This window comes from Microcaecilia unicolor, chromosome 2 (genome assembly GCF_901765095.1).
Source record: "Microcaecilia unicolor chromosome 2, aMicUni1.1, whole genome shotgun sequence".
Lineage (NCBI taxonomy): Eukaryota > Metazoa > Chordata > Amphibia > Gymnophiona > Siphonopidae > Microcaecilia > Microcaecilia unicolor.
Genome location: NC_044032.1, coordinates 524,398,467 through 524,415,869, shown reverse-complemented (window position 1 = coordinate 524,415,869; position 17,403 = coordinate 524,398,467). Strand labels below are relative to the sequence as shown.

Sequence of the window (17,403 nt, the reverse complement as noted above, 5' to 3'; positions counted from 1 at the left end):
ACAACAATAGAGGCAGGGAACGAAACACATCATGCAGAATGGACTGCTCTACCTTATCAAGTTTTGAGAGAATTACGTAGAGCTATCGTAGAATCAGGTTTAAAAAGTTCATTTGTTCAGGCATGATAGAGGGATTAGTAACGGTTACTTAATGACTCCAAAAGATTGGAAAGACCTTTTCCGTATGCTGTTAACTCCTGCGCAATATGTAGTGTGGGATAATGAATATAAGCAAGCAGCACAACTTATCACTGGGACTAATTTGGTGCCTGATCAAATTTATGGATCGGGACCATTTCAACCCTTGATATGCAAATTCAACAAAACGATACCTGTTTTCAAGCCATAGGCACTTGTATCTTGCGAGCATTTAAAAGAACACCAGAAGGGAATAACCAACAAAATCTTTTGCATCAATTAAACAGGGTGCAACCGAATCTTACCTTCAATTTGTTAATCGATTGCAGGAAGCTGTAACTAGGCAAATTGATAATCTTGATGCGCAAACAGAGTTATTGATTAAATTAGCCCAAGAAATGCAAATTCAGATTGCAAAAAGGCATTGCAGACTGTAGCTCATCGCCCAGGAATTACTTTAGCAGATTTATTGAGCGCATGTGCAGATGTGGGGACTCATGGTTATTCTATGAATTTGTTAGCAGGAGCTATACAAAAAGGTAATAAGCCACAGGGGACGTGTTTTAATTGTAAGAAACCAGGACATTTTCGAGCTCAGTGTAGAGCCCCAGGAGGGGGTGCCAACTTTGCAAAAGGACCTTCACGACCTTCTCGAAAATGTCCTCGATGTCAAAAAGGATATCATTGGGCCAATCAATGTCGCTCTAATCCAATTAATTCCACACCGCCACCCCCAAAAAACTTTGCTCCGGGTTAACTCCTAACCTCGGTCCAAAGGGAGTGCAAGGGTCTTTTGCTCATAGTACTACTGCTACACAAGGTAGTGCAGGAATTGACCTTATTGCAGCGGAATGTAAAACTGCCATCTACCTCATGAAGTTTTGGTATATAATACTACCTTTAAAGGACCCATTCCAGCGGCTACTGTAGGTTTAGTATTACCTCGCTCCTCTGCATCGAAGGCAGGTATTCATGTTATCCCTGGAGTTATTGATGCTGATTACACAGGCATTGTTAAAATTCAAGTATGGTCCTCATCACCTTTAACAATTTCTCCCGGGGACTCGTGGGCACAATTAATTATTTACCATATTTTACAGCACCTATTCCTTCTACTGTCTCTCGTACATGGGCTTTGGATCTACGCGACAGGTAAGTGCAGTTTTAAAACCGGTTTCTAATGCACGACCCACTGCTCAATTTTTATTGCAACAAAAGCCCTTTGTTGGTATATTAGATACCGGGGCGGATGTTTCTGTCATAGCTTATAAACAATGGCCTGTGGAATGGCCCATTGAAGATACTTCACATGTGACAGGAATAGGGGGAACTCAGTCAGCCTCCCAAAGTTCTCAATGGTTATCTATTACATATCCTAACGATACCAAGGTTCTAGGACATATTAAGCCCTGTATTTTACAAGTACCCTTTAATTTATGGGGTCGTGACCTTTTGGAACAATTAGATGCATCATTGATCCTACCTGATTAACAGTTCATAAATATGTCTTTTTCTCTTCCTTTGGAATGGAAAACTGACAAACCTGTTTGGGTAGAGCAGTGGCCGATTACCAGAGAAAAACTGTTGATTTTACATCAATTGGTGGAAGAACAATTACAATTAAATCACATTGAGCCTACCAATTCTCCATATAATACTCCGGTATTTGTGATCAAGAAAAAATCCGGAAAATGGAGATTTTTACATGACCTACGAGCTATTAATGCGATTTTAGAACCAATGGGCCCGTTACAATGTGGTATTCCAAATCCTAATTTGATTCCTTATGATTATCAATTAGCTATTATAGATCTGAAGGATTGTTTTTTTTCAATTCCTCTCCAGGAAAAAGATTATAAATACTTTGCTTTTACTGTACCTGTTTACAATAATGCACACCCTACTACTAGGTATTGTTGGAAAGTTTTGCCCCAGGGAATGTTAAATTCACCCACTATTTGTCAATACTATGTTCATCAAGCCTTGCAACCATTTCGTGCCTATTTCCCTCAACTTTTGGTATATCATTATATGGATGATATACTAATTGCAGGGATAACTCTTCCCCCTTCTTGGAAATCTACTTTAATTTCTATCTTGGCCTCCTCAGGATTAACAATTGCCTCAGAGAAGGTTCAAGAAAAGGAACCCTATTTATATCTAGGTTTCCGTATGACTAAAGCTGCAGCCCAACCTGTCGCTCCTCATCTCAATTTACAGTCTCCCACGACATTACATCAATTACAAGAGATTTTAGGAAATCTCAATTGGTTACGTCCCTACTTGAAACTTCCTACAGAATTTTTACAACCCCTGTTTCTCGCATTAAAGGTCATAAAACACCTGCTGAATTAATTACACTCACTGCATCGCAACAAACCATTCTGTCACAATTGGATCAAATCTTACAAACAAAATGGACAGATAGACGAGATGCATTTGCCCTTTTTGTTTTTGCGTTCTCAAAGACCCCACCCACCGACAACCGTTTGGTGTCTTATATCAAGATACAACTCCTCCGAAATTGATAGAATGGGTCTATTTACAGAATACTCTCCATTCTACTATTACACAATGGCCCCAGCAACTAGCCTTGCTGATTACTAAAGCTCGAGAGCGAGCAACATTCATGACTGGTTTCGACATTCTTAAACTCATCATTCCTCATTCTTTGTGGCAGTGGGAAAAAATGATTCAGTTCTCCGACGACTTGCAATTTATTTTAGCCACTTATGTTGGTATTATAGATTGCCACTATCCTAAAGACCCTCGCATACAGGGCACATCCATTTTGCCAATCACTCTTCATGATCCCATTTCTTTACGTCCACTCCCTACTGCTCTCACCGTCTTTACAGATGGTAGTCCCACTCGTGGGGTGGTTACTTGGTACAATCTGAACAAATGGCACGTCAAATTTACCTCTCCACAAACCTCTGCTCAACGTTCAGAGCTTGCTGCCATCATCCTGGCTCTTTCTTTATTTTCAGATCAACCACTGAATCTTATTGTTGACAGTCAATATTGTGCTAATCTTGTCCGTCGCATGCCCGACAGTTATGTATCATTCAAAATGGATGCCTCTTTTTATGCTTTACTGTTAACCCTCCAAGGTTACTTGGAGAATCGCCTTTCTTCTCTCTTTATAGGTCATATCCGCAGTCATCAACCTTTTCCTGGTGGTCTGTCTGAAGGGAATGCTCGAGCGGATCGCCATCTTCATTTTTTCTCCACAGCACACTGCAGTCATGAACTTCATCATCAAAATGCACCTAGCCTAGCTCGCCAGTTTCAAATTTCTTTAGAAGAAGCTAGAGCTATTATCAAAAAATTGTCCACAATGTTCCTTTTCAGCTCCTACTACCTTTTTTCCTGGAGTTAATCCTCGTGGTCTGGAAGTTAATAGCCTCTGGCAAATGGACGTTACTCACTTTCCCCCTTTTGGTCAATGGTCTAAGCTTCATGTGGTTGTTGATACTCATTCTGGATTTTGTGGGTCACTGCACAAAAAGGGGAAACTACATCTCATGTCCGCTCTCATCTTCTCCAAGCTTTTGCGGTCATGGGTGTTCCTAAAACTCTCAAGACAGACAATGCCCCTGCTTATACTTCCACCTCCTTACAGGAGTTCCTGACCCTCTGGCATATTGAGCACCTTTTTGGTATCCCCTATAACTCCACTGGTCAAGCTATTGTTGAACGTGCTAATCGCACACTGAAAACTGCTTTAAGTAATCTGACTACAAAAAAAGACGGTATTCTCCGTCATAGAGTAAGCATTGATGAATGCTTAGCACAAATCCTTTACACACTGAATCATCTCAATCTCATCAATAATCCTGCTACAAAAACTTTTTCTTCCAGATTTGAACAACATTTTCGTACTCCTGCCCCACCTTTATCTCGTCCTTTGGTCATATACCGACAACTACCTTCTGATCAGTGGAGTTCCCCTGTGCCTCTCCTTACCTGGGGTCGTGGTTACGCTGCTGTTCAAACAGATTCTGGCCCGGTGTGGATTCCAGCAAAGTGGGTGAAACCTCATGTCGTGGCATCAAGGTCTTCACAACCCAATTCCCAATTTCACACTCACCCTTCAAGGACCGCAGATGCAAACACGCAAACGGTCAGTGACTCGTCAACCTAATGCTCCTGTTACTTGGGGACAAATTAAAGCCTTGAGTCAACAAGCTACAGAGACTTTAGAAAAAGCTCATATTGAAAAGACTGATGATAACTTCGTAGTGGCTATTATTGCAGCGCTTAATGCTAATTCCATTACATTGCTTCTACTGTGTTGTTGTTTGTACATACCTTGTGGACAGTCACAATTACTTCCCACAAAAAATATTTGGGAAGCGTTTGCAATTTCACTGAACCAAACTGATTTCTGTCTTTCTCATCAAAAGGCAGTTGGAGAAGTTTGGCAACTTGCCTGATTCCAGTATGTCATGATCCTAAAGATATGCAAAATGATACTTGGTTTTATTCACAGCTTCCTGTTAATTCATCCTATCGAAATGCTTCTTATGAATACCATAATTGGGGAACACAAACCCTGTTGCCGCCTACTTTGGCAATGCATGTGAGAACCAATCAAATAGCTAGTATCAATATGACATGTGCTCGTATGGTTAATTGTACCCGATCAAATTGTGTTAATTTTGGACCAACTTTGTTAAATTGTAGCTCCTACGAAAATGTTTCATATATTTATAAATTTACTCATTTACCCCCTGGCTGGTTTTGGTCATGTGGAATGTATACCTTTAATTATATTCCAGCTAATATATCTGATGGTACTACATGCTGTCTAAGTCGACTCACTATGGTACTTCCCAGTAAACATATTTTATTTTCTAACTCCTCACATATGCGATCCAAGCGTATGACCCTTGCTGCCAATTGCAATGATAATGTTAAATTTCTGAGTCAAACTGAATATCTGGCACTTGCATTTTCATTAATAGGTGTCCCTGCATTGGCAGCGGCAAATGCAAAAAATATTCGTGAATTAGCCTGTTGGGCAATTAAATCAATCAATGCAACCTCCACTGCTATTAGTTTACTTAATGCTGAGCAACAGCAATTACGTCATGGAGTTTTACAAAATCGAGCAGCCATTGATTATCTTTTATTACTTAACCATCATGGTTGCGAAGAGTTTCAGGACATGTGCTGTTTTAATTTATCTGACAATTCAAAGGCCATTGACAAACAATTAGCTTTCCTACGGAATTTAACTACTCATATTACTATTCATAATAACCTACTCTCTGATGTATGGGATCAATTGTGGCAATGGATCCCTTGGACCTGGCTCCGCCCTATTATCCAGTATTTAGTCATTGGTATTTTTGTTTTCACTATTTTTTGCTGTTGTATACAATGCATTCCTAACCTTTTTTCTTTATGTTTTCCTCGTCCATTCGCTCCAACACGTCACTCTGCTCAATATGTTTATAAGCTATTACAAACATCTCCACCTCCATCTCCAGCTGGCACACCACGGAGATTTCATTAAAAAAAAAAAAAAAAAAAAAAAAAAGGTGGAGATGTAGATAGAATGTATTTGGATACAGGCAGCAGATGATGTTTTGTATATTCCTGAGAATCTAGCATGTGATGTTTTTGTTCTTTCCTGAGAAAGTAGCAGAATAGCAGGTGATGTTTGTACATTCCTGAGCAGGTTCACGAGCTGTTCATGTAGAGTTGTTCTTGTAAGCAATGCATGATCATGGTTGTGTAAGCAAAATGTAACCAATAGTAATGATAATACATGTAATATCCATGAATATTCATAGAGTATATAAGAAGGGGATTGACTCCCAAATAAAGAGTTTTTTGCCCAGACACACGAGAGGAGAGTTATTTTGCAACAGACCTCCATACAGAATTGAGGAGTAGCCTAATGGTTAGTGTAGGGGGCTGACAACCAGGGCAACCAGGTTCAAAATCCCACTCCAGTTTATGATTTTTTTTGTTTTAATTGTGAGCCCTCCAGAGACAGAAAAATACTTATTATGCATGAATGTAACCCACTTCAGTAGCCTTCAAGCTTGCAGGTGGTATATAAGAAATCTGCAAGCTTGAAGGGGTGTGTGAGCAATTTGTGAGGTGGTGGTGTAGTTGCAGGGGGATAGGATTTGGAGCTGAGGAAATCTGTGAGAATGTGGGGCTGTTGAAGGGAGTAGTTACTGGGATTGGGACAGTTGCAGTCGGAAGTCTGCAAGGTTATGTTTGTTGGTAGTGCAGTTTGTAAGATTGTAAGTCATTTGTGGATGTAGTTCTTGGGGCAGACCATGGGACATTTATGGTGATTGATTTAGGGGTTGGGACAGTGGGAGGACAGTTTGCAGAGTGGTGGGGCATTTATGGGGGGGTTGTTTTTGAGGATGATAGCTTCAGGATCAGATTTTGGGGTTAGGACAGTTGTGGTAGTTTTGGGGGATGGGGTATTTTGCAGGATTGTGGGGCAGTTACGGTAGGTAGCTTTTTGAGGCATGGAAAGTTTGCAGGGTGGTAAGACATCTGTGGAGTGTGTAGTTTTGGGGAGTAGATGCAATTTGTGAGGTGGTGGGGCAGTAAAGTTTTTGGGGGAAGCAGTTTACAAGCTGGTAGGACAGTTGTGCAGAGATAGTTTTGGGAGGTATATTTCAGGTTTGGGGTAGTTTGTTGGGTGATTGGGCAGTTGCATGTGGTAGTTTCAGAAGCTGAAGGCAGTTTGCAGGGAGTTGGCTTTGGGGGCAGGGCAGTTTTACAGGTGATGGGGAAGTGGTGGGGGGTAGATTTTTGGGATGGGGCATTTTTTTGGGACGGTGGGCCAGTTTTAGGGGTAGCTTTGAGGGATGGATTATTTGTAAGGATGTAGTTTTCAGCAGTGGGCCAGTAGCAAGAAGTATTATTTGGAAATAGGGCAACCGGCAAGAGTCAACATTTTTTGTGACACGTTCAATTTCTCAACTTCGCATTCCAAGTCCTGCTCTCTTCTACCAGCGGTTTAAAACTTATCTACTGTTTCTGAACTTTATTCAACTCTATTTGAACCCTATCAGCCAGTATTTAGCCTTACTGGTAACTTTGTCATTTGCACTTGTATGTACTGAGATATTTTCCATTCTGTCTTTTGGAGGGAGAGAGAGACGATAGGAAGATCAAGTAAGTTCCACTATGGGACAATAGATAGGGATGACTGGGCAACTCAAGAAGTGCTTGTTTACTGAAAACTGTTATGTTTCTATGTTATATTGGTTGCAGAGCAGAAAGACAAGTAGTGTCTAATCAGAACTCATAAAATCATCCTTCAACCACAGCTAGTTTCAAACATTTTTGACTGCTGGACTAATAATGATAAACACATTTTTATATAAACTGGATAAAACTAAATCAGGGAGGGATATAAGTCACACAGACATCTAACTAAAATATTCAAATTGAGAAAAAGTACTTACGGTTGAGCCCCAATTTCTCGAAGGTGATAAAAGAGCTCAGGAAGATGACTTTGAAGCAATGTCTCAAAAAGCAAACACAGTGATACAATGCCCTAGAAAAAAATGATACATTACTGAAAAAAAGTCACTTTCACATTATTTCAGATTAATTGAGTACACACATTAGTATACTTCTAAAGAAAATTGATCACTATTAACAAACCCCACCCCCCAAACCTAAGAACATAAGAAAAACCATACTGGGGCAGACCAATGGCCCATCTACCCCAGTTTCTTCCTTCTAGCAGTGGCCAATCCATGTCACAAGTAACTTGCAGAATCCCAATGGTATCAAGATTCAATGCCTCCAATCCCAAAGATAGTAGTGGCTTTCCCCATTTCCATCTCAAACCTATGTACCTTCCCTCCAGAAACTTGTCCAAACCTTTTTAAAACCCAGATACTCTAATTGCTGTTACCATATTCTCTGATAATGAGTTCCAAAGCTTAACTATTCATTGAGTGAAAAAATATTTTCTCCTACTTGTTTTAAAAGTACTACCATGTAACTTCATTGAGTGTCCCCTAGTCTTAGTACTTTTTGAAAGAACAAACAATGGGGGACATCACGTGACCTTATCCAGCATGGATGCATAAGTCTTGCTCTCCTGTTGACACTTTTCTAAATCATTGATATAGCAGCCTTTTCAGGTACATTTTCCTTCATTTTCTACTGTAATACAGCCTACTAACATTCATGGCTCACAAATCTAATAAAAATGATGGCTCCAGTGGCGTTCCTAGGGGTGCTGACACCCGGGGCGGATCGCCAATGCGCCCCGCCCCCCTGGGTGCAGCGCCCCCCCGTGCAGCGTGACCCCCACCCTGGCGAAAGGACACCCCCCACCCCAGCGAAAGAACCCCTTCCCCCCTGGGTGCACGCCGCTGGGAGGGGGGGGGGTGCCGCGCGCCGGTCGTTTCCATGCTCCCTCTGCCCCGGAACAGGTTACTTCCTGTTCCAGGGCAGAGGGAGCATGGAAACGAACGACGCTGACCGGCGCGCGGCACCCCCCCAGCGGCGTGCACCCGGGCGGACCGCCCCCACCTTGGTACACCACTGGATGGCTCCTTCTCGATACAGTCCACTCCCAAGTGGAGTAAGCATGAGCCTTGCACACCGGAAAAGGCCTTCAGGTGTCATCACCACCAGACAGGCATGATTCTTTCGATTCAACTGCTGAAGACATTAAGTTGCTTTGTGATCTTATGCACCATAATTTACAAACTACCTCAGAAATTTAAAAAAATCTTGCATCGATGTCAACAAAAATAACTAAATTTAGTGCAAGACTGGAGCTATTAGAAGAGCGAATGTCTGTACATGACGAGCAGTATCTCAGTACACAGCGTAAATTAAACGAAATAGACACGCTTCAATATGAAATTGAAGATCTTCCTAATAGAACGAGATTGATAATGGTGTGGCCTGAACAACATGAAGGTGCAGATATGGCAAGTTTCTTTGAGAACCTTTCTTATAAATTTATTGGCTCTCCTGACAGATACAATTCTTGACATACAGTGTGCCCACAGGATTACAACCCAATCAGTGACGTGGAATTACTACCTACGCCCTATAATTGTAAAATTCTTAAGGCACACTCAAGCTATGTTAATCCTGTACGCCACTCACACTAAAACACCTTTAATGCATGCTGGTTTAAAAATCTATGTGGCTCCTGACGTTTTGAAAGAGGAAGTTATTTTTAGACATGCACCCCAAGTTAAAAGCAATTGGGGCTCAATATGGGCTGCTTTAAACTGCCATCATGCGTATCATGTACCAGAACACCACCAAACACTATGCCAACCCTGAAGACCTTCAAAAGTTCCTCACCTCAATTTCTGAAAATGCAACCTGAATAATTACATCTCTCAATAGCGTCTCACTAATCGATATTTACAACTCTGCTTAATGCCTTCTTTTTTTTTATCATGGCTGCTATTGTTCATCGAATCTTTTTTAAGCACGCCAGTATGCGCGTCCATAGCTCATAGCTTCTGGATACAAGAGACCCCACACATCCATTTTAATCTTTTCTTTTCCCTTTTTTTTCTTCTTGTTGATATGGCACTTTTTGCCTTGTTCAACTTGAAGCAATTTGTTTGCTTGTTTTCTAAGGGCTTATGTTGCTTGATTTGCTTTTTTAACGTGCATGGACATTTTTTGCTTTCCACTCTGCTGCATCATTATAATTTTTTCCGCCATGACGAATGTTAAAGGGATCTCCCATCCTACCAAGCGTAAGAAAATGCTTCTTTACTTGAAAAAAATCTAGATCAGACATATATTTCCTTCAGGAATCACTTTTGAATTTGCAAGAGGCATCCAAAGTGAGTGGCAAACGGTTTGACCAGTGTTATGTGAGCCCAGCATTTGGTCACAAAAATGGCATCATTACTCTTATTAACAAATCATTACCATTTCGTCTTACTTCTCACATTCATGACTTCAAGGGCAGGTGGTCTTGCCTTGAAGGAACTCTTGATAATAACCTCTTACCTTGACCAATATATATGCCCCAAATGTTGATGATAGCAACTTCTTCAATCAAATTAACAGCACAGGAACTGCATCTTTATCATGCCACACTATAATAAGTGGTGATTTCAATTTTCCAATTGATCAATGTCCGGATAGAACTTCTGAGTGTCGACCTGCTAAACTGAAAGCTTGTGAAGCCTTAAAATTCTTGATGCAGCTTAATGGTTGGACGGACTCTTGGAGACTTACTCACCCCCACTTCACGTGAATGTACTTTCTACTTGGTACCCCATCAGTCCTATTCTCCCTTGGATTACTTACTATGCTCTAAAGATTTGGTTCCCGTGTTAAGCAACACTGAAATCCTCGAAATATCTATATCAGATCATGCTGCAGTTACCTGTGATTTTTCCTGGTCCCCTGGCAACTCCCAAATCGTCATCTTGGAGGTTGAATACTATCTTATTAGGGAATCAAGATTTTCTACAATACATTGCCCATAAGTTGATGACATTTTTTAAACGTTAATGAAAACTCTACTTCATTTTATCTTACTTTTTGGGAATCATATAAGGTTGTGGGGAAATGATAAGTTTTTCTACTCATTAATGTAAACCCAACAACACAGAAATCAATCAGTTGGAAAAAGAAATACATCAACTAGAATCCATGCTATATTCATCATTATCATCAAAACCATTGATGCAGAAACTTAGATCACTAAAAATTAAACATAACCTCCTTCTATCTAATAGGGTACTGCATCAGTAATTCATTTTAGACAAATTGCAGTCTATTATTCTGCATCTAACAGAGCTGATATGCTTCTAGTATTATATCTTAAAGGCAAAAGGACTAAACACTGTATCTCCCATATAAAGTCTACCTCTGGTTACATATGCTCCACTACTCGTCAAAGTCTTGAAGAGTTTCAACAATTTTATATAAATCCATATTCCTCTGAGTGTTCAACATCTGAAGTGAGCATTTCATCATTTTTATCAAAATTATAGCTACCACGTTTATCGGACTCTCAAGCACAAGTACTCAATAAACCCATTTCTGATGGCCTGATGGGATTCCCATGAAATTCTATAAATCTTTTTCCAGTTCTTTAGCAATGAAGTTACAAAGACACTACCAAGCACTGCTTGCCTCCTCATGCCAATTGGGTCGATTTCTTGAGGCCAATATCGTGGTACTACCTTAACCCAATAGAGATCCCCAATTTGTATCTATCTACAGACCAATATCCTTACTGAATTCTGACTATAAAATGTATGCAAAAATACTGTGTTCAAACTGTGTGGCTTACAAATAAAAAGAGGACAAGTACCTGGGAAATACAATAAAGATCAGTAATTATAAAAAATATCACCCAAAAACTTCTCAAACAACCATGTTTTCAAAGACTTCCTAAACTGTAAAAACAACAAAAGAAAATCTACTTAAAGCAAGGAGATCATTCCAAAGCTTAACTCCTGTGAAAGAGAACAAAGATTGAAACAGCCTTTTGCTTTGTATCTAACAGCTTTAAAAGAAAGTAAACATAACGCCAGACTATTTGTCAATCGTACAGTAACATCATAACAGGGAAAAGTTACTAGTGATAACATATACCTTGGTGCAAAACTTTGTAATGTCTTAAATATGATAGTGCAGAATTTAAAGTACTCCCTAGCTCAAACTCAAAACCAATGACCTCTAATCAATAGCCCTATCAAATGTTTTTTTGCAGAAAAAGAAACTGCTATATTCTGTAGGGTTTGCAGTTTCTTCAGGAGCAACTGCGAACAGCCTGCAAAAAGTATGTTATAGTAGTCTAATTGGCTCAAAACCACTGCTTCAACAACCAGTTTAAATTGCAAAGAATCAAAATAATGTCTGATCCTTCTTAATTTTCTTAAGGTAAAGAAAATGTTCTTGGTGAATTGAGCCACGATTTTCAAAGGAAAGATGTGGATCCAATACCACACCCAATATCCTAATTCAGTTTCAACTGGAAAACAGGCCTGGTCTATGCTTATGGTTCAGCACTGGATATAAGTACATAAGTGTTGCCATACTGGGATAGACTGAAGGTCCATCAAGCCCAGTATCCTGCTTCCATGAGAGGCCAATCCAAGTTACAAGTACCTGGAAAGATCCCAAAACAGTAAAACAGATTGTATGCTGCTTATCCCAGAAATAAGCAGTGGATTTTCCCCAAGGCTATCTTAATAATGGCTTATGGACTTTTCTTTTAGGAAATTAACCAAACCTTTTATAAACTCTGCAAAGCTAACTGCTTTTACTACATTCTCTGGCAATGAAATCCAGAGTTTAGTTACATGCTGTGTGAAGAAATATTTTCTCCAATTTGTTTTAAATTTACTACTTAAAAGCTTCATTGCATGTCCCCTAGTCATAGTATTTTGGAAAGAGTAAAGAAGCGATTCACATCCACCCATTCCACTCCACTCTTTATTTTATAGACCTCCTCATATCTCCCCTCAGACTTCTCTTCTCCAAGCTGAAGAGCCCTAGCCACTTTAGCCTTTTCTCATAGGGAAGTGGGTTCCATCCACTTTATCATTTTTGTCATCCTTCTCTGTACCTTTTCTAATTCCACTATATCTTTTTTGAGATGTGATGACTAGAATTGCTCACAGTCTTTTGGGGATTTGCTGAAATAAAAATGTAGTTTTTATCTAAATTTAATTTCAGTTTGTGAGTAGTAACCTGTCTTTCTTCTATGTTTGTGCAGCGCTGCGTACGCCTTGTAGCACTATAGAAATGCTAAATAGTAGTAGTAGTAGTAACCCAATTTTCTACTAATTTAACACAAAACTTTACTTATATCAAAACAGCACATCATCCCAAGGAATAAGTAGAGTAATGCCATCAGCATAAAGGAAATGTTTCACTGCAGTATCATCTAAGATGTTACCTAAGGAATACATTACTATGTTGAATACAATGGGTGATAACGGGGACCCTTGTGGGACACCACAATCCGGACCCCAAGGAGTGAAAAGCTCATGCCTTATCCTGACTTGGTATGTTCTTGATGTTAAAAACCCTTTGAACCAGTCCAAACCGAGCCAGCAAGACCAATTCCATCTAACATCCACAAGAGAATCTCATGATCAATCACATCGAAGGCCACAGATAGATTGAACTGGATTAGATTAGAACACTTCAAGTCCATTACCAAACCAATATTTCATTTCTGCTAATAAAGCACATAAGACTGTCTCTATATTAAAGTTCTTCCTAAAACCAGACTGAGAAGGGGATAGAATATCATATTGGTCTAAATATTCTACAAGATGGCTTTTTAACAAGCAATTATTGGCATTAATTAGATTTAATTAGGATCAACACGCGTAAAGTTAGGCGTGGGATCCATGCCTAAAATTTACGTGTGTTCCCAAAGAGGGGGCATGGAAATGGGAGGGTCATGGGCATTTTAGGGTGGAATGGGGCGTGGCTTCAAGTTACATGTATGATTACAGAACAGTGCTCCACAAGTAAATTCAGGCGTGGGCATTTTCACACGACTCTCCGCTTAATAGTGTATTCTATAAACCACGTTGAACTTTAGGATCGACTTATAGAATACTGCCTAAGCTGGGGGGGGGGGGGGGGTTTCGGTACCGATTTTTTAGGTGCCACTTATAGAATTCACCGATTTTTTTAGGTGCCATTTATAGAATTTATGTGTATTGTGAGTTTATTGGATGAGGGCTTTTATAAAATAGGCACCCTTTTGGAATTTCTCACACAGGTGGACCTTTAGGGGTAATTTTATAAAACTTTTTCTGTATGGATCCTGTCCCACCTACAAACTGAGACAGGCTGGTGTATTACTGGCCACCCTATAGAACATGTGTGAGGGCATGTCAGTGTGGGATAGCAAGTCAATTAAGCTGCCTTTTAATTTATCGTTTCAGGTTAGCTTTATTTGATATACTACTAAGGAAAATATCATCATACAGATGTACAATATAAACAACAAGAAAGTTGTAACAGAAAAGAACTACAATGACAAATAAGACAGAGAAAAATAAAGGGGGAAAAGAGAGAAAGTAAACACAAAAAACAATGTAAAAGAAAATATAGAGGTCTAATATCTCACTCAAGAGGGGGAAACCAACCCCCTCCAACCAAAGCATAAAGGCAACAGGCAATGAATTAGAAGTAAGCCATTCCACAGTTAAGCAGAGGACCATAGGCCCAAAGGGTCAGGGGACGGTGCTATATAGCTGCCAAAAACGGTGGGTTTTAAGAGCTGCCTTAAACTCTATATGAGAGTTTAAATTGTTAACTTTTTAAACATTTCAAATAGTCTAAATAGTGAACTTTTAAAATATTTTAAATGTGTCTGTTTGTATGTTAGGTTCTATTTAAAATGATTATGTATGTTCTTTTATAAACCACTTAGTCAATTAAGTGGTATAATAAGTTTTTAAAATAAATAAATAAAATTTATAGTCCATACTGTGATTATAATTTTATGCTAGTTTCATAATCATCATTCCATGAATAATGCTGGCAGCCTCAAAATATAGACGGTTTTCATCATTTTAATCATACGATTTTGTATTGATAGTATCACCTAAAAAGGAGGGATTAGGTTGATAGTCTCTCTTTAGCCACAAGTCAAAAGAGAGCTAGATGCTGCAGAGCAATTTTTTCCAAGTCCAGTCCTGGAGTACCCCTTGCAGTCAGGTTTTCAGGATATCCATAATAAATATGCATGAACTTGATTTGCATACACTGCCGCATTATATGCAACTCTCTTTCATGCATATTCACTGTGGATATTCTGAAAACCTGACTGGCAAGGGGTACTCCAGGACCAGACTTGGGAAGCACTGCCATAGAGAACAATCATTGTATCATTTCAGGCAACTAAAAAATATAATAGCCTCAAACTTACAGAGAGATGAGAAGAAATGGAATGTAGTCTGAAGAAAAAGCGCACATACATCTCACGGAACACTTGATAGAGTTTGGAAGGTTCATGGTACAGATAACAAAGTGGAGCAACTGAAAGAGCAAAAAAAACAATTGAAAATGATCCAGTGCTTGAAAATTATCAATAGAATTTTATAAATAAATGCATTAAACAATACAAGATTGGTTTAAAAATATATATATTTTAAATGATTAAATCTTTAAATATATAAATGAAAATTTTTGAACCCAGAAGGCTAAAATAGAAATGGTGCAAATCAGTGTAGCAGTCAGAAATGAAGGTGGACAACACTAAGCAATCCACCAACATACTATCATTGCTGCAAAGAAAGCCTTCCTCATAAGACTGATCAACAATGTCAAACTCATCCAAAGACATTTTCAGACAGTCAGCAAGTTCTTTGTTTCTGTCCCATCACTACCCCTTCCCATACAAATTAGCTACAAGTATTTTCCTTGAGCAGCTAGGACCATAGCCAGTTCTGGTGCTGGCTACTTGTCTTGGGTATCAAAGAATCTCAATGACAAGACATGATCAAGTAAGGCATGCTGACACCCATTAAGAGATCCCAACTCATTAACAAGGATAGTTTGTAGCAGGGTTCTTTATTGGCTTGCACTACTTTCTTGATCTTGATTTGTCACTGTGAAATCGCCTTCAGTGGGGATAGTCCCTGAAAGATAGTGCATAAGCATAAGGATCTTGAAGCTTATTCTGGCCTTTTTGGGCAGCCAGTGGAGTGTTTACAGTAGGGGGGAGGTTCTCCCATAGTGGGGAGACGTGAAGATCAAGCAGGCATCCATGTTTTGGATGGTTTGTAATTTTTTCAGGCTCGGATCCTTGCAACCTGTGTATAAACCGTTAAAATAGTCTAACTTGGATATCAGAGTTTGGACTAGGAGGCGGAATGTAGTGATAAGGAAGAGGTTTCTAATTCTTCTTAGCTTCCAGAGTGTTCTGAAGGCTTTCTTTGTGACCGAGGTTGTTAGGTCGTCGAGTGTCAGTTGTTGGCCAAGGGTAACTCCCAAAACTTTGAGACTGCTTTCTAATGTGAAGCTTGTTTTCTAATGTGAAGCTTGTTTGATCAACAGTAAAAGTGTGGTAGGGGATGGGGTGAAAGGAACTCGATATTACAAAGAATTTGGTTTTCTCTGTGTTTAGTTTTAGCTTGAAGGTGGAGGCCCAGGTCTCCATTGTGCCTACGCTTGTCCAGATTGGGTCTGTGATGTCAGGAGAGAGTGGGTGCTTCTGCGCTAATCAGTTAGCACATCTACATTATCATACATTAACTGGTTAGTGCACAGATACTGCAGGAGTCATTACCGCCTGCATAATAGGTGGCGGAAAAGTGCTCCTGTGATAATTTAAAAAAATAGTCGAGTGGAAATGGAAACATTAGTGAACAGCCATTAATGAAATAAATAGAAAATCAGGGTTTTTATAGCCACAGTAAAAAATGGCCTTAGCGTACGAGAAATACCTGCATAAGGGCATGCAAAGGCCAATTTTTACCGTAGCTTTGTAAAAAGATTCTTTTATAAAAGGCCTTTTATGGATATAAATCAACATTTTATATGTGAAAAAAGTTCTACAAAATTACCTGCTATGAGCCTTGATATGAACCTTAAGGGTTAAGCCTGCCTGGACATTATTGAAGGAAATGCTAGCCTGCTAGCCAATTAGATGGAGTGTTTTTGGAAACAGCTATCACAGGTTAGAAACAAAAAGCTGATAAACTTTTTTGTGTTCTTTTCTTTGTTTCTTATTAGAACTGTAAAAAAATTACATTTCAAAATAAACAGAGAAAATGTTTAGAACTGTACCGAATAGCATATTTTACTATTTGGTTGAATATAAATCATGAAAAATATTATTCGGCCAAATATGAATTATGTGCACTGAGCTTTAACATACCAAATAATAAAAAAAGCAACGTGAAATCAGAGATTTGTGTTTATTTCAGTAGCATGTAGCACAGTAAAGTTCCAGGTTATTCGAATTAAAATCATTATTCAGCCGAATACGAATAATGTATTCAATTTTCCAAACCATATAACATGTACTAAAATAAACTGAGTCCATAGGATATTTATTACATGTTCATAAGAACGTTGGGTTAGATTTACTAAACAATGCTATTGTGTGCGCTAGCACAGTCCAAATTTCTGCTGCCAGTTTACTTAAGGGAGTGGAACGAAGAGGCACATGACACCAATACTGAAGTCATTTTACTAGCTGCCCATGGGTTAAATTTAAAGTATACTGGTTTAAAAACTGTTGCATATACTTGATGTATAGCCAGAGTATTTATGAAATTCTTTGTTCGG

The 17,403-nt window shown here is 39.2% G+C and overlaps 1 protein-coding gene across 2 annotated transcripts in view; it reads right to left on the bottom strand.

Annotated features, from left to right (window-relative positions):
- Positions 1 to 17,403, bottom strand: part of TBC1D19 (TBC1 domain family member 19) — a 321,596-nt gene that overhangs the window by 23,720 nt on the left and 280,473 nt on the right. For both annotated transcript variants that reach the window (XM_030192613.1, XM_030192614.1), the window contains exons 17-18: positions 15,038 to 15,147; positions 7,590 to 7,681 (exon numbers count right to left, since the gene is read on the bottom strand). In XM_030192613.1, coding sequence (XP_030048473.1) covers positions 7,590 to 7,681; positions 15,038 to 15,147 — 202 coding nt within the window. The remainder of the gene's footprint in view (positions 1 to 7,589; positions 7,682 to 15,037; positions 15,148 to 17,403) is intronic.